We start from the raw sequence: 19,112 nt of genomic DNA on the forward strand, positions 1-19,112 counted from the left end.
TTCTCTCTGTGAGCAGAACCTGGCCTGCTATCAGCATCATTCCCCAAAATGCCTTCCTACATCTGAGCACATTCGAACCGGCCTCACGTTCAGAAGCATTTTCGGACATTCTAGACATGGAATGGTGTTTCTAAGCTGTGAACAAAGATTTTCCACTGGCAGCTCAGTTTTTAGCTTTTAGTTGCCATAGTTGCTATCAAAAGTGTCACAACCTACCTACTTACTCTAAATAAATTCCAGATAATGATATGTAATGCAAATTAAATGACAAAATCATAGACCATGAAGGTAAAAATGCAAGAAAGAAATAGTGCATAGTATCACTCAAAGGAAAGAGAGTCCAGGTTTCGGGATTAACACTTGCATACTTAAGGAGAATAAGAAACAAAGTAATACAGTTAAGAAAGTTGAGTTGAAGATAGGATAATAACTGAGGACAGCCGGATAGGACAAATATGTAAATACCATGTGAATGTATTAGGAAAATGAAATATCCCTCACTAAATTCTAATGATGTGAGTTACAGATTTAAGAAAGTGGTAAGAGAGGAGAAATTTAAGATCAGGGATTCTTACGTAAACAGATAAGATGACTTATGGTGTTATTACTTAAACCTAAAGAGACAAGGCAGAGGCAAGAAATTAAAGCAGAAAACAGAAGTAGAAGAGAAATACAGTAAAAAATTATAGCAAATGCCAGAAAGAAACTTGCGGTGTAAAACAATGGGCCACACACTGCGGTACTGTTGAAATCTTAACAGCCACCCTTAGTACTATTTGAAAACAATTGTAACCTCCAATGGTATTCCACAAATATTACAAGTGATTATTTTCATTTTGACCGTATTGATATTCAATTATTAAATGTTAAACAATTAATTTATTGACACCACCTATTCAGTACTAGTATTTTTTCTTTTGGTTTTCCATACTTCTCACCTCACTTCCTGGATTTGTTTTCTTATCCTCAAAAGCATGTATTACCTCCTCTTGCACCAATCACAGCATTCAACCTTGTATGCATACTCGTTTAAGAGTGCAATGTCCTCGTAAGGAATCATTTTCCATTCTTCCAACAAAGCCTCCTATAGTTCCTATAGGGTGTCTGGATAGTGCTGATGGACCCTTCCACAGATGCTCAATCGAATTCAAATCTGGCCTTTGAGCAGGCCAAACCTTAATTTGAATCACCACTTCAGTTTGTACCTGTGGGTGTCCATTGTCCTGTATTAGTGTGAAATTATCACCAATAAATGAAACAATGAGCACAACATGTTCCAAAAGGATTTCCTCCACATACTGATATGCTATACAGCTCCAATGCTCTGTGAAGAGAAAATCCATCCTTGTAATCATACTGCCTGTGCCATCAGAAAACCTCCCTGGAAGGCATACCAGGTGAGAATATGCTAGGGGAATACCTTTCCCCAGAATTTCTTCAGACTCATCCCTACAATCAGGTGACTGAAGGCCAAATCGTGACTTATCAGTGAACAGTACTCGCTCCTATTTTTGGACTGTCCAGAGGTGATGTTTCTTTGCGAAACACAGTCATGCATCGCGTAAGCTGTTTTGTGAGTTCTGGGCCTTCAGAGGGTCTTGGCTTCTTCCAGTCTTAGGAGAGTTATCTCACTAACATTTAGCCCTCAAACTAGTGGAGCCAATTTCATGTTTCAACAGGAGGGGTGTGACAGTTGCAGAAAATTTGAAGCTGTAAGAAGTGATCATCTCTTGCTGGAGTTGTCCTTCTCAGGACTGATCCTGGTCTCCTTGAATAACCTCAAGGTTCCCTGTATCTTCTTACAGTTCTGGAAATCATGGAAGGTATAGTTCTCAATACTTCTGCAAAATAATGCATGCTGTGACCATTTTCCACCAAAGTAACAGCTTTTTCAGCATCTTCAGAACTTAACAGCATATTTACTCCAGAAAACTGATTAAGATAATAATAGAAACATCTTACAAACACATTTGAAGGAAAGGGGTACAATACAACATTACAACAGTAAGTGTTTGAAGAGTAAGAAAACTTTGCCTCACATCCAGTGATGTGTTTTCCAGGTTGTTCAAGAAAAAATTAAGGCTAGAGCAATAAACAATCCACTCGTCACTGTTTGCTCACAAAATAAACCCAAAACTTTCCCTGCCTAAAAATATAGGATAAAATGCTAGAGGGTATAATAAGCATATTTTATTTATCAGCATTTCTGTTGAATACCGATTAGGAAATATACAGGAGAAATGATCAAAGATATCTACAAACTACTATTGTGTGTTCATATTTGATTACATAATAACACTAATCTTATCAGAGTTTCTTTTCTGTCAGAATGTAACTATGAAGTACTAGTACCTTTCAGCGGTCAAAATTTATGATATAAAGTATTGCTATATGGATACAGAATGTAGTTGATACAGAAAGCTATAGCAATCACATAATCATTGACTCATCAGTCAACACTGATCTGCATTTAGGGCTGTTGCCCAGATAGCAAATTCTCTATCAGTGGTTTACCTAATCTTTTCTTAAACGACTTCAAAGAAGTTGGAATTTTATCGGATTTATCTCCATTGATAAATTATTCCAATCCCTAATTCCTCTTCTGATAAAATAATATTTCCTCCTATTTGTCCTCTTAAATTCCAAATTTATTTTCATATTATGATCTTTCCTACTTTTGAAAACTCTACTCAAACTTATTCATCTATGTCATTCCACTACATCCCTCTGCTGACTACTTGGGACATACCACTTGGTCAAGCAGCTCATCTCCTTACTTCCAAGTTTACCCAGCCCAAAATTTGCACCATTTTTGTAATAATATTGTCATCAATACGGAACATGAAAATTATAAACTTTGATAATATTTGATTGTTGGAAATCACTCAGAAAAAACATGCAGCTTTTCTTTGAATCTTTTCTAGTTCTCAAATTAAGAATTTCTGATGATGGTCCCATACATTAGAACCATACTCTTAATTGGGGTCTCATCAGTGACTTATATACGGTACCCTTTGCTTAACATTCTTTTTTGTAATTTGTTTTACGTCACACCAACACAGATAGGTCTTATGGTGACGATAGGAAAGGCTTAGGAGTGGGAAGGAAGTGGCCATGGCCTTAATTAAGGTACAGCCCCAGCATTTGCCTGGTGTGAAAATGGGAAACCATGGAAAAGCATCTTCAGGGCTGCCAACATTGGGGCTCGAACCCACGATCTCCCAGATGCAAGCTCACAGCTGTGCACCTCTAACTGCACGGCCAACTCACCTGGTCCTTAACATTCTTACTACATTCTCTAATTACCCTCAAAACCATTTTAAGAGACCTTTATTTACAATCCATTTAAGTGATTACCCCAATGAATATCTTTCTTTATATTAACACCTAGGTTCTTACCATGATTTCCATGAAGTACTTTCATTCCATCTACACAGTAATTAAAACTGAGAGAACTTTTCCTTTTGGTGAAACTTACAACCTGACTTTCCATCTCATTTACATACAACTGCCTGCTGTCCATCTCAAAACTTTGTCAAGGATTTTTTTTTTGCAGTCGCTCACAATCCTCTAACTTATTTATTACTCTATACAGTATAATATCATTTGCAAAGAAGTCATCTATGGTTCCAGTTCTTTACTCATATCATATAATTACAAAAAATGACTTTAGCTTTTTTGTTCCATATTGACTTACAGTTTAAGACCAAATTTTTCTACAAAGGAAACTTTGTTCAATATATGTCCACCTATTCAATATTATTTATTTTGTTTTATTTTTTGCATAGAGAATGCTCCTGAGAGCCTGGAATTCTTTTAGGGAGCTATACAATTCTATTTAACAGATGATAACAATTTTTGTTACAAAGTATGACAACAGTTATTGTTACCTCTTAAACTTCTTCATCTCGGGTCAAATTGAACAGTAGTTGGATTGGCTTTGATACTGGTTGGTAAACTACTGTAAAAGGAGATTGACTGATATAGTGCACTAGATATAATGTATCTGGTTGACGTCATGCTTGTAATATGGACATCTGAGCTAGATTTGTATAATAGTGATGAACTTGTAGTAACTGAGTGTATTAGGTTGTTTGTTATTAAGTAGATAAGGGTGGCAGTATAATATTGAGCCTGGTATTTAAGGGGTAGAATGTGAGAAGTTAAGTACATATCATATTGAGGTGTTAGACGATAAAGATCATATAGTGCTCTGACAGTTCTGTTTTGAAATATGTCCAATTATCTAAGTAATATTTTTCAGAATGACTAAACAATCTGTCATTACTGTAAATAGGTATTGACTGTCGCATACTATAATTTTCTCTTTAATTCATATGGAAGTAGGGATGTATCCTCCTAAAAACACAAGGAAAAGGTGATACTTTCCTTTTTATACTCTTTATATATTGTGTCCATGTTATTATAACAAGGAACTGTCCAACTCGCTGGCTGATTGATCAGCGAACTGGCCTTCTGTTCAGAGGGACCCGGGTTCGATTCCCGGCCGGGTCAGGGATTTGAACCTTCATTGGTTAATTCCAGTGGCTCGGGGGCTGGGTGTTTGTGCTGTCCGCAACATCCCCGCACCTCACATACCACACATAACACTATCCTCCACCACAATAACACGCAGTTACTTACACATGACAGATGCCGCCCACCTTCATTGGAGGGTCTGCCTTACAAGGGTTGCACCCGACTACAAATAGCCACACGAAATGATTATATAACAAGGAACTTGGCAGTATAAACTCTTTGTGAAGGTATACCAAGGATGGAGGATGGAGTACGTGAAGTATCCTTATTCTCAGGTTTTGTGATGATTATGTAGTTAGTTTTAGCAATATTTATGGTCAGTTTGTTCAAAATAAACCACTTTTGCAGAGTTTCAATGTCCTCTTGCATGAGCTGAGTAAGACTAGAAGCAGAATTACTTTTATAGAAAAGGTTGATGTCATCTACGAATAAACTGATGACACCATTCAGTGGTCAAAGACTGATATCATTTACATACATCAAGAAAAGTAGTGGACCTAGGACTGACCCTTGGGGCACACCAATAGTAATATTACTGTTTAGACTTTTAATTTGACCTAGTGTTACATACTGACTGCGGTCAGAGAGGTAACTTGTGAAGAATAGGAGTGATGTTCCTTGGATACCATATTTCTCAAGTTTACCAAGTAATATTGTATGGTCAACAGTATCAAATGTTCTTTTAAGATCAATGAATAGACCTCCTGAAACATAACCATCATCAAGTGCTTCTTGCAATTTAACAACAAGTTCAAAAACTGCTGCCAGAGTTCCCATGTTCTTTCTATACCCAAATTGCTGGGAGGAAAGGAAGCTTTTGTTTTCAAAATAGTTTAACAATAGTCAACTATTCATTTACAATAAATAGTTACCATACCATATTTAATGCAAATTACCGTACTACATGTTTCAATCCTTGTTTCTTCAGCTATAATTATCATCAAGATTATAAATTATTTTAAATGTTTTTGTACCTATATAATTTTAACTTGCATTATTGATGATAATATAACTATATAGATGGTAAAAAGAAAAAGATCTTACATAACTTAGCAGCTACTGTAGCTCTATACATAGAAATCATTAATCAACATTACTGGGTGATAAGAACATACTGAATTGTACATACAAAAAACTCTTATCTTAAATCTAGAATTCCAGAATTTCATAATTTTAATATGTTTTTAGAGATATTATATGGTCAAATGTTTTATGATGTATCGCGACTATCATTGCTAGCTATCTATGTACATATATATGTATTTTATTAAGTGTCCTTGCTTGATTAAATCTTGGGCTGATGATGGCATTATATAATGCCAAAACCAGTACCCACCAAATGGAATAATAAAATGTGACATTTTAATGATAACACATTGTAAGTAGTATTGAACAGGTGGATAACCTTACCTCTGTTTTTGAATGTAAATTTTTTTTTCAATACGGACCATTATGAAGTTTTTGACGTTAAATAATATTAGCTAAAGATGATCCAAACAATGATTGAAACATGTACTAATTTACATTATATAACTATTGTAACTGAATACTTGACTATAGTATTGAATAAGTGGACATATGTTGCACAAAGTTTCCTTTGTAGAAACTTTTTTGGCCATAAAATACATCATGGTATATATTAAAAAAACATAGGTAAGAAACACTGCCATATAAAATCCTCCACTAAATCATTACAGGATCAGATAATGCTTTACCTACTCTAATTCTTGGAGCTCTATTTTCTAGATATGTAGGCACCCATTCAACTACTCTTTTGTCTGGTCCATTAGCCCTCATAATTGTCAGTAATCTTCCACTAGTTCTTAATTTCTACAGTCCAGTTGACCACCTGAATCTAAAATATTTGCTATATCTTGCTGGAATTCTACAAGTTAAGCTTCACTGAAATAACCTTTCCTAAACTCGAACCACCTTCTATCAAACCAGTTAGTAATTTTGCAAATGTATGTAATATAATCGGAAAGAATGCTTTTGCAGAGCTTACAAACAACATGTGTCAAGCTTATCTGCTTTATGTTTGTCACCCTTTCCCTTGTGCACTGGGGCTACTACTGCAAATCTCCATTGATTTGCTATTGCTCCTTCATTTGATGTGGGAAGTATGTGATGAAAAGAAAAGCAGATAACTCAGGAAAAGGGAGGAGACAAAAATATGAAAACATGTACAGGTGCTAAAAGACCAGGAAAACAAGACAAATAGAGATGAAGGAAAGGATCACAATGGGTCAACGGAAAGGAATCAAAAAGTTGTATATCAAGTCTCTCTTTCTCTCTCTATATGATTCAATTTGTCACTTGTTTGTTCCTTTCCGATACATAAGGGAGTATGTTAGTGGAAACAACTACATAGAATGTAATGGCACCTTCTGTTTTTTTTAAACAGCACCACTTTAAAATGTCACTACTATTATCCATGCATATTATACATCAACTATGCTGTTCAATTTAATACCTGTAATAACATTTATATCAGGAACATTGTCAGGAGACAGATCCACTGTTCGTGCATTCCGTTCGAATGCCTCCCTTAAGATCCTCTTCTTTGTAGCTGAACCACAAAGTCGATATAAACCTGGAGGCAAAAAAAAAAAAAAAAAAAAACCATTATTACACAAGTATAAATTTATGAGACACATATCCTATCAGAAGGGAGAGGAGAAAAAAAAGTTCACATACAGGATACTACAAGGTCACTGATAAATATGTAAAAGTTTTAAAATCTGGTGATGGTGACAATTGTTGTTTTAAGGGTCAAAATATCCAGACTAAAATCTGTTACAGACTTAATACTAGATTATTTCCTTCAGCCTTAGGCTGAGGCCACATGATTACATACAAGGTGCATTAATTTTCATGCACGAGATGACATCCATTGCAGAAATAGAAATGAGCGCGCGCGCACACACACACTCTCTCTCTCTCTCTCTCTCTCTCTCTTTTTTTTGTGACCTTAAGGGTAAAAGGAAAACCAAAGATGGGATACGTGTTTCTCTCTCTCTCTCTAGTTGATTTTCATTGACTGCATTTATGCTAGAACACACATAGTGTCTTGCTGACTGATGTCACAGCTTTGTGTAATCTTGAATGGTACCAAATGGAGTGCACAGTCAACATCCATCTGTTGTGGAATCTGACTGTCTCTCTCTTGAATTACTATGGTTTCTTCTTTTGTTGTACTCCAGTGTTGTTATATGATGTTCCTGTTTTATCATGAATATTGAAATATTGGTAAGTGAAGTACAATTCATTTGCTGTTATACAACACTACAGATGACGATTACAAAGGTAAAACGATAATTGCAAACTTTGTTGGATAATCTCATAGAGGTGTGCAGTGTGTAAAATTTCCTATTGTGATGTCTTATGGGATGACCACACCATTTTCTATTCTTCTTTGTTTTTAAATATACATATAGAGAGACAAAAGCTACATTATATTTTGGCTCACTAGCAAAAGGACAGCTAAGCATTACATTCTGCACCTCTTTTGTGTCCTCAACATCCATCATAAAGTATCCAGTATGTTGCAATGGATGCCCTTCATGTGCTTGTGTAGCCCTGGCCTTATAACACAGTGATTTTGATTGAAGCATTTCTAATTATAGCCTATAGTATTATGATCTTCTGTACAACACATTAATTTGTGACCTTAAGGGTAAAAGGAAAACCAAAGATGGGATACGTGTTTCATTAAACTCAAACCTTCTCCTTTCAACTCCCCACTCAAATAATATAACATGGGTGATAAAGCCAAAGCTTTGCACACTTATACAGTAGATGTATAGTGTACTTACCGACAAGGTCATACCCGGACAGAGAAGGGGTGATGGAGTTCAAACCCCCACCCCCAAAATAAACCAGCAGGAAATTAAATCCCAACACCAAGAGAACATTAGTTTAGAGGAATGTAATTTAGGCTAAGCAACAGTCTAGGTAACATACTTATTTGATTAAAGTTTTCGGGTCACAGGTCCAAATATGCATGAAAAGACATGTGACATAGAGGTGCATTATTAACCAGTGTAGTTGCCACAATTTTGAAAGCAAACATGCAAGTTTGCATGCATTGTGTCGTACAGGTACCGTATATCATTTTGTGTGATAGAGTTCCATGCCTGTTGCACTTGGTCAGTCGAATCAGCACAGGTTAATGCTGGTATTGGATGATGCTGGATTTGTCACCTGATAATTTTCCATATATGCTTAATGGGAGAAAGGTCTGGTGATTTCACAGGCCAAAGCACTAATTGACGCTCTGTAGAGCTTATTGAGTGACAGCAGTGGTATAATGAAGAGCATTGGAAAACATCCAATTGAATACTGTGAATGAATGGTTGCACAACTGGTTCAGTCACCAGTCTGACGTACAAATCCGCTGTCAAGGTTTATTGGATAATGACCATAGTGCTCCTGCTTCAAAGGAAATAGCTCCCCAAACCATAACTCCTGGTCTAGGTTCAGTGTGTTGACATCACAGACAGCTTGGTTCCAAGCACTCACCTGGCCTCCTTTGTACTAAACTGTGGCCATCACTGGCACCAAGACAGAAATGGCTCTTGTCTGAGAACACAGCAGATCTCCACTCCGCCCTACAATGAACTTGACACCACTGAAGTCGCAGATGGCAGTGATTCTACTAAGTGGCATGAACACTACAGGATGTCTAGCTCAGAGTTGTCCCTCAAGAATTGACTTGTTACAGTTTACTGTGCTACTCTGATGCCAACTGAAGCTCTAATAGCTGCTGCACAATCCACCACAGCCATGCAGCGAATATGGCGATCTTCCCTCTTTGTACTGGCCCATGTGCAGCCAGACCCCAGTCTTCTTGAGACAGTGCCTTCCTGTGACCATTATTGCCAACACCAATGCACTGTGGTTACATCCCTGCCAAGTCTTTCTACAGTATTGCAGAAAGAACATCCACCTTCTTGTATATTACGTGGCCTCATTCAGACTCAGTAAGCTGCTGATACTGCCTGTCTCATCTCCTTAAAGGCATAGTTGACTCACATCTACATCACAACATCAAAACTGGATGATGATCAATGCTCATGAAGTATACAGCACCTATTTAAAACAAACGTGCTTTGCAATGTCATAGTGGTGCTACTAGCTCAACTCAACTACAGTAGTGTGAAAATTTGAATAGGCAACATCTTTCACATGTGTAAACACACCTCCCAAATTTTGTTTATCTAGTACAACTCCTTATTGGTGTTGGGATTTCATTTTCTGTCAGGGAAAAAAAAAAAAAGTTAACAAATTTAAACAGTACATACATTTTTTTGCAAAAATTCAACCCTTTAAATCAAAGCTGTTATGAAATCAAACATTTGCAAACTGAATTTTACATATAAAAATATTTCTTTAAATGTTACATGTTTCTCTGTGAATAGTTAACAAGTTTACTGAAAAAAAAAAAAAAAAAGGAAATACTGTATTTAATTTTGGTGGGATATGTGGATTATTTTTTGATGTTTTATAATGAGTTTTGCACCATCATTCAGTTATTTACAATCCACACCAAGTTATCCATTTATAAAATGTTTTCCTTGGACCATTTATTTGCACTGTATAGATACAGAAAAAATAAAGTATGCTGTTTTAATGTTATAACTGTTGAAATACTTATATTTTAGAATGGTTATGTCTGAAAATTTATGACACATTTTGTTTTCATTTTTTGAGACGTTTGCTGTCAGCTCATGTTGATCACATCTAACCTATAGAGTAATTATTAGTGCTATTAGCTGCCATTCTCAGAGATCCAGGTTCAATTCCCAATACTGCCAGAAATTTAAGATAGGCACTGGTGCTGGTATGTGGTTATAAAGGTACATACAGTTCACCACCATTGGGGAGTATTACATGTGATATAAATCATTTGGATCAAAACTGATGATATTTGACTTTATTATTTATTTACATAGTTTACGCCCACATTGGAGCACTTAAATCAAACCCAAATATATTTATGTTAACAAAGAATTAACTGAAGATTTAGCTTGCATCATCTTCTTCCTTTCCCAAAACCTCTTCATTCTGACTGACCTGGCTGCCCTTTCTTCATCAGATGTGACATATTGTTTGTGTTGTACAGTTTTTAATGACAATCTTATTTGTTTGTTCTTGAGAATCCTTTTTTTCTTCTCTATTTTCAATTTGCTTCATTGTAATATTCAGCTCTTCTAAATCATTCTGAACTTCTTTAAACCAATTAATTTTTTGTTTTACTTTTCCAAAAGTAATTAAATAGTTGTTTTATTATCCTATTATCATTTAATCTAGAAAGACGACAGAAAAAGGCAATTCTTCTTTCTCTTGTCATATCTATTATAGATTCACTTTCCCTATAAACCACTGCATTAGGCAATAATCTCCATTGTCCATCCACCTGATGTTTTTTATTACTGATTGTTCTGAGTATCCTCCTGTCAACCTTTTGCAGTGTATCATTTGTTGCTTTGGTGTTCAAATTGATCAGATAATTTGACTTTATATAATAACAATAAGTTATTTTATTATTTTATCCACCTAATCCACCTAATCACCTCTTGGAAAGAGGACAGAAATTTATGTTACAGGTGGATATACACTCTATAACAAAAAAAAAAAAAAAGACACACCTGGAAAGTGTTGTCCAATTGTAAGGAATTTACGTATGCAAAGACATTCGGACTGAACATGCAAATGATTAAAGTTTTGTGTCCAATGAACGAATAATGGGAGCTCCCTCGCATCCGAACTGTGCATGAATCAGGTGTATATAAGGTGCGATTCTGAAGCATATGCTCAAAGTAGCTGTTGCATTCGACTGCGCTATCTTAATGTCAGTTGTAAGAATGCCACGCCGAAGGATTTGTGCTCATTACGAGAAGATGTCAGAGTTTGAAAGAGGTCGTGTGATCAGATTGAAAGAAGCTGGTTGGTCGAATCGAGCTGTCACTGGACATTTGGGTTGAAGTGATGCAACGATCAGACGATGCTGGCAAGCATGGGTCAGCAACGGCAGGCATCAGCATCTGGACGGCAGTAGTCGACCAAGGGCCACTACAGCACGGGCAGACAGAGCTATTGTCAGAACAGCTGTCAGCACCAGAGTCATCGTTATCAACAATCCAGCGTGTGACCCGCATACATGTGTCCATCATGACCATCAACAGGTGCCTGAGCGAGAGGAATTTGCGCTCGCGCTGCCCGTTACGCCGCTTACCACTCATGCGTGTTCACCATCAAGCCAGACTACAGTGGTGCCGCGCTCAAGCAATGTGGAACTGCGCTGACTGGGGATGTATAGTCTTTAGTGACGAGTCCCGTTTCCAACGGTGCCCTGACGACAACCGCAGACGTGTTTGGAGATGTCCAGGCCAGCGTGGGGATCCTTCCTTGACTATCGCACACCATACAGCCCCACAACAGGGGGTGATGGTCTGGGGTGCCATCTCCTTTGATAGCCGGACCCCTCTGGTAGTCATTCCTGGCACACTGACAGCACAGCGGTATGTTGATGACATTCTACAGCCAGTTGTGTTACTGTTCCTTCAGCGACATCCAGGCCTTACTTTCCAACAGGATAATGCCTGGCCGCCCATGGCACATATTGCTATGAACTGTCTTCAAGCTTGCCCTATCCTTCCTTGGCCAGCTCGGTCACCGGATCCCTCTCCCATAGAGCACATCTGGGATGTCATGAGAGGGCGATTGCGAACATCCCGAAATGTCGCCAATTTAGCCCAACAGCTGGAGACCATTTGGCACGAAATTCCGCAGAACACCATCCGGGAACTTTATTAGTCTATGCCACGTCGAGTGACAGCTTGCATCCAGGCCAGTGGTGGACCAACACCTTATTGGCGTCCTCACTTTGTAACACTCTAACTCTGCAACAAATCATTTGATTTTTCTGCACTTTTGATCGTTTGTTTTTCTATGCCTGTTGCTCACATCCACTGATTTTTATCACCATCGGATAATTCCTTCCTGGTGCATCTTTTTTTTTTTGTTATACACTGTACTTAGGAGTTTGAAATAAAATATCTTAAGTGCATTTCCTATAGAGTTCAAATAACTGATTCATTTTCATAAACAAAAATCAGTTTTTAATCTCCAGTATTTCAATGTCCTACTAGAATTCATTCTGATTAGTTGTCACACATTCATATAAATGAAAATTATTTTGAATTGTTCATGCTGATCACTATAACAAATTATTCATCAATTCAAATTTTCATTAGAGTACATAATTGTATTTGTAAAACTCTTAAGGTGATTAACAAAAGGCTAATCCTGACTCAAAAGCACAAAAATGAAGTCTTTCAAGGAGAACCTCTAGTCCAAGGAAAACATGGTGGTGGTGGTGGTGGTGGTGGTGGTGGTGGTCTCTTAACATTAATCAGAAGAGTATTGGAAGACATCTGACACTCCAAAGAACAAAGGTATTAGCAAAAGAAAGGAAGGGCCACAAAGGGATGAAAATGAAAAATTCCTTGCAGTTTGTTTATTCATTTATCATACTAATTATTGCCCCACCGAGTTGAGTGGATCCACAGAAATTATGTGAGCTAGCACAGTTCCACAAGTGCAATACACAGAAGTACCATATAGTCTGGTTTATTTCAGTTGTAGTCTACAGAGCTCGATAGCTGCAGTCGCTTAAGTGCGGCCAGTATCCAGTATTCAGAAGACAGTGGGTTTGAACCCCACTGTCGGCAGGTCTGAAGATGGTTTTCCATGGTTTCCCATTTTCACACCAAGCTGTACCTTAATTAAGGCCATGGTCGCTTCCTTCCCACTCCTAGCCCTTTCCTCTCCCATCGTCACCATAAGACCTATCTGTGTCGGTGCGACGTAAAGCAGCTTGCAAGTTGTTGGCTAGGTTGAGTAGTTTCTACTGTGCTGGTGGTGGAGTGTAAAAGGAACAAAGTTATACTGAACAAGCTTGGCATGTTATTTACAATGTCATTAAGTTTTGTGATTGAGAAAAGGAAGGAAGCTCGCGCTGGCTTTCTGACCCCAACTTGGCAGGTTCGATCCTTGCTCGGTCTGGTGGTATTTAAAGGTGCTCAAATATGTCAGCCTTGTGTCAGTAGATTTAATGGCATGTAAAAACTCCTGCGGGATTAAATTCTGGCACCTCGGCATCTCCGAAAACTATTAAACAGTAGTTCGTGGGACGTAAAGCAAATAACATTATTACATAAATGAAATATGGATTCACACGCATTATACAGTCTCCAAGTGTTGGCAGGTCGATGATGTGCCAGGATTGTTTGTAAATAACAGTCTTATTATTGTCCATGCTGATCGGTAGATGGGATTTATTCTAGGTTCAAAACTGAACACATTTGACTACCACCACAGTCAAGACAATAAAATACCCTCAACCAACAACTGAAAATCAGACATACATACATGGCTGTGAGATAACAATAAACCATTTAACCAAGAAATGACAAAAGCAGAACTTATCATTCATATAAGCAATGTAGACCAAAAATAACATACTGCATTGACATATTTGAAGATGCTGTCGTCATATCTCTGAGATTACCAGTGTCTGTTATGTTTCTCTGTCAACACTGAAACCATTGGCAAGAGAAATGATTGAATCTATAACAGTGAATGACTAGAAACTGTCATTTCTGAAGGTGAAACAAATGTACTGGAAATGGGATGCAATGCTGGAAGAAGAAATCAGGTGCATAATAATTAACCCTCAATTCGACAGCAGCAGCAGCGATGAGTCTGGAGTAGATACGGCAACAGCTGATTTGGAGACAGACACGCAAGCAAAGAGGAGCACGATTAAGCAGAATCTTACAAGCTTGGTCTGAGGCAGCAAGAAAATCTAAAAAAAAAAAGACAACATTGTCATTTGTGCCCAACTTCTCATATGTGTGTTTGTATTAGCCTATATTCATGTAATTAAAGAAAGACCAACAATCTGAAATTTATACAAATGGTAAGTAAAAGAGGACAAATATTGATGTATGAATTATTATGTCTTACAGACATAAATATCCTCCTAAAACATGAAATATAAAGCATGGTACGATTTCCATAATGGTAACGTTCGCAGACTTGTGTACAAGAGGTTTAGTGCTTTGGTTGTACTCTTTGGCTGACTTTACTTCAATGACATCATGTTTGTTACCTGTGGTGCTGTGCTGTGCAGGACTCCACTTGCCTCAGTTCTGTAATAACTACATACTTACTTAACATATTTACAGATCCATGGGGAGGTTTTCAATCCAGCCAAAAGCTACAGAGGTGGCATTCAATGTATCTTTCTGCTCTCCAGTGAAGCATATACAAGGAACTGGTTTCATAAAGATACTAGTCTGCAGACTATAAGTTGTAGTTACAAGCAGATGATCATACACTTGTAGGGAATTACCTGTTTCATAAACCAAATTTCTACAGTAATTGTAAGGTTGGTACATTTCATTATAAGTCTTATAAGTTAGCTGATTTCTGTTAGACAGCCAAACTTCTAGTTGTGTGGAGTCAAAACATGAATAATTCTAAGCAGCAACAAATTGCAAACAAAATTATAATCCTTAATAAAATCAGCGATGTGAAAGAAATTTTGTTTGGAGCCTTCTCTGCTTCACTTATCAAAGAGGACAAAGTTTGAGGGTGGAAAAATATTCACAACATTGCTCTATTACTGGGTCTTATCCTAGACAATAAAGATTTTGTGTATGTTAGAGATGTTTTGTGTCAGAATTTAAAGAAGACCATTGTTGTAAGTGTTAAAAAACCTATATTCTTATCAGTTAAATTTTAAAGTTAGGTTAACATTGTATATCAGCACATCTTTGTACATAATAATATAAGAATATTCTGACTTTCACTCAAATATTTTTCATATATATATTATATAGTCAGGAATATGAACTTGTTTACACATTAGTAGATGTTCATTATTTCACAGATAAAATTGAGCTAACACAAAAAAAAGTTTTGCTGGTGGTAAAACAACATAGGAGACTGATGTAGATAATGCAGTCAATAACATATTGGCATGAATTCCCTGGCTGTTAACTCCTATGGTTGGGGGCAGTAGAATAACACCCATGGTATCCCCTACCTGTCGCATGAGGCAACTAAAAGGGGGCCGCAGAGGCTCTCAACTTGGGAGTGTGGGGCCCTCAGCTAAGTTCTGGCATTGCTTTCACTTACTTGTGTCAAGCTCCTCACTTCCATCTATCCTATCCGACCTCCCTTGGTCAACTCTTTTTCTTTTCCAACTCAGGTGATATATGAGCATTCGAGGCCTAGGGAGTCTTTAATTTTTCCGCCCTTCATGGCCTTTGTCTTTCTTTGGTTGATACCTTAATTTTTCAAAATGTTGGATCCCTTCTATCTTTTCTCTCTGATTAGTGTCATATAGAGGATGGTTGCCTAGTTGTACTTCCTTTTAAAACAATAATCACCACCACCATCACATCCCTGGCTGTTACAAGTTTAGGGGTAACTGAAACATGGAAGAAACCATTGCTGATAAAGACAACAATGCAGAATGAGCATCAGTACCAGATGGCGATGAAACACCAAGTACATAATCAGAAGTTTGCTTTTATAGGGTATCTCTCCTTAATGTTGACATAATTTGCAACTGTGGTCATTTTAAGTATTCATCAGAGTTTCTATCACCGAACAATTCAGTCTGCCGTATTCTTGAGCATTAACCCAAACACAATGTTGTACTAAGTCTGTACAGGAACAATGACTGATATTTTAGGGTTGTCTTTATACTGCAGGTTGCATAAAACATAAGGTTCTTGTGGACCATTTTGTGTATGAACCTTTTATATGTCATCAAACTTCCCTTACCTTCATTAGAAGGACTGACTCACCTATAATATCAAGGCCTCGCCTCTCCACTTCTTCGACACATCTCCTTATAATAATGGGAACAGCAGAAGCTGACTGTGTGGCTAGTGTGACACTTGTGGCTACTCCTCCTGGAACGCCTCCTGTAAGGCTTTCACGTGCCACCACAGTGTCCAGATCTGCTCCAAAGAGGAAGCCCGAGGCACCCGATAGTGCCTTACCACCTGGACGACCCAGAAGAAGACCGGGCATTCCACGACGTTTGAATGTTTGATGAGGATCTGTGTGGCGTAGTCGCAGGTACAATGTTCCACGAGGTTCTATTTTAAGGGCTAGTTGATGAATGGGAGACTCTCGTAATAGTGTCGCCAGATGCACTGAGCCCTAGAAAAATGCAAACATTGTATAGATCTCTCATTCAAACAGAAAAAGATGAGTTCATACAACTAGAAATGGCATTTTTGAGTGACATCAACATATGGCTGGCAATCATTTGTGAAAAAATAAGTGTTTTTAAAATAAATTTCCATTAGCAATTGACAATCACTACTCTAGGAAACATACAAGAGAAATTATAAATGATTCTTTTCCTATTACTGCTAGACAATTTCATACAAAATAGCATTTGTATGTGGCAATTCATAATTCACCTGGTCTATTGAGGTAGTTTCTAATAAAAATTTGAAAAGGTTTTTTTTTTGTTTGATTACACTATATCACGACAAGGCAATATTACATGGTTAATAAGAGGGACATGGGGGAATTTTTAAAACTCAATTACGTTCAGTGGAAAATGGTAAATAAAAATGTAAACAGCCTTCGGGATGGGTTTAAAGCGATTGTTGAGGAGTGTGAAAACAGGTATGTACCTTTTAAGGTGGTAAGAAATGTTAAAGATGAATTATAATTTAACAGGAAAGTAAAGATATTAACAAGATAATTACAGGCCAGTCAGCTTGACATGTCTTGTTTGTAAGCTCTGGGAAAGCATTCTTTCAGATTATATTAGACACATTTGCGAGATTACTAACTGGTTTGAGAGAAGGCAGTTCAAGTTTAGGAAAGGTTATCCCAGTGAGGCTCAGTCTGCAAGATTCCAGCAAGATATAGCAGATATTTTAGATATTTTAGAGGTCAAATGGACTGTATCGCTATAGACCTATCCAAGGCTTTTCATAGGGTACATCATGGGAGATTACGAATAAAACAGTCGTTGAATGGGTGGCTAAATTTATAGAAAATAGAACCCAGAGAGTTTTTTAAAAAATTTCATGTGGCTATTTCTAACCAAGTGCAGCCCTTGTAAGGCAGACCCTCCGATGAGGGTGGGCGGCATCTGCCTTGTGTAGGTAACTGCGTATTATTGTGGTGGAGGATAGTGTTATGTGTGGTGTGTGAGTTGCAGGAATGTTGGGGACAGCACAAACACCCAGCCGCCGAGCCATTGGAGTTAACCAATGAAGATTAAAATCCCTGACCCAACCAGGAATTGAACCCGGCACCCTCTGAACCGAAGGCCAGTAAACTGACCATTCAGCTAACAAGTCGGACACCCAGAGAATTAGAGTGGGTGAAGCACTACCTAATCCTGAAATGATTAAGATGGGGGTCCTGCATGGCAGTAGTATTGGACCTTTACGTTTGTTATAGACATAAATGATATGATTCATGGTGTTGGTTACTGTAGTCACGTCCTAGTTTGTAAACCATGGGCAATGGCTGAGTGGCCTAGCAAATCGTCCTGAGAGTTGGGATACCAGTTGCTATGGAATAGGATTGATTGATTGATTGATTGATTGATTGATTGATTGATTGATTGATTGATTGGATATCTTGGACATATTCTGAGTCATAGGCGGCTAGAACTATAAAATCCACCGGTGGTCCTAACCTGCTAGAGGAGAGATCCTCACTGGGACTATGTGCAAGAAGGGTATCATCCTGCTTCACAGAATTTACTGAGCTGAGAACATTTTAAGCAAGCCTGAGCAGTGGGAATAACGGAGTCCCACTTCCATTTTACAGAGTCTCCGAAGACCATAAAAGTAGTCAGTGGGACGTAAAACAAATAGCATTATTATTATACCATTTTACAGATGAGGGACTCCTTGGAAACAACTTGGTGAACAAAGTCAAATTTGATGGGAAGCTATCAAAATTAATGGGGCTTATGGAAGAAAGAAAGGAAGTAGAATTGACTGAGTCATCAAAGAGGATGTGTCTGGATGTGTTAGGGGTTCATGATATTTTGGGTAAAGGGACATAATAAGGAAGTCATAGGAGATTATAAACTATTCTTAACAGGTGTTCAAAAAGGAAGGGCAGAGTGTGGGGTAAGACTGTTCATCAGGAATACTATTGCACACAACATAGTTTCTGTTATGCATGTGAAAAAGCAAATTATATGGTTAGATTTAGATGTTGAAGGAATTAGGGTGAGAATTGTCTCAGTGTATTCACCACGTGAGGGTGCAGATGAGGATGTGAAGATGACAAGTTTTATAAAGCACTGAGTGACATCGTAGTCAAGGTCAACAGCAAGGATAGGATAGTGCTAATGGGCGATTTCAATGCGAGAGTTGGAAACAGAACTGAAGGATACAAATCAAATCAAATTTGGCCTACAATGAACATTTTGTAGTGCAGTCAACTAACAGGCTATTGTTTATTTCGTACGGGCGAGACATTTCCAGCCTGGGTTACAGAGACGT

The 19,112-nt window shown here is 37.7% G+C and overlaps 1 protein-coding gene across 1 annotated transcript in view; it reads right to left on the reverse strand.

The window, feature by feature from the left end:
- The window catches only part of RhoGAP100F (Rho GTPase activating protein at 100F), a 660,953-nt gene that overhangs the window by 51,717 nt on the left and 590,124 nt on the right, over positions 1 to 19,112 (reverse strand). The window contains exons 12-13 of the mRNA XM_067148290.2: positions 16,425 to 16,785; positions 7,013 to 7,132 (exon numbers count right to left, since the gene is read on the reverse strand). Coding sequence (XP_067004391.1) covers positions 7,013 to 7,132; positions 16,425 to 16,785 — 481 coding nt within the window. The remainder of the gene's footprint in view (positions 1 to 7,012; positions 7,133 to 16,424; positions 16,786 to 19,112) is intronic.

The sequence above is a fragment of the Anabrus simplex genome, chromosome 1 (genome assembly GCF_040414725.1).
Source record: "Anabrus simplex isolate iqAnaSimp1 chromosome 1, ASM4041472v1, whole genome shotgun sequence".
Taxonomy (NCBI): Eukaryota; Metazoa; Arthropoda; class Insecta; order Orthoptera; family Tettigoniidae; genus Anabrus; species Anabrus simplex.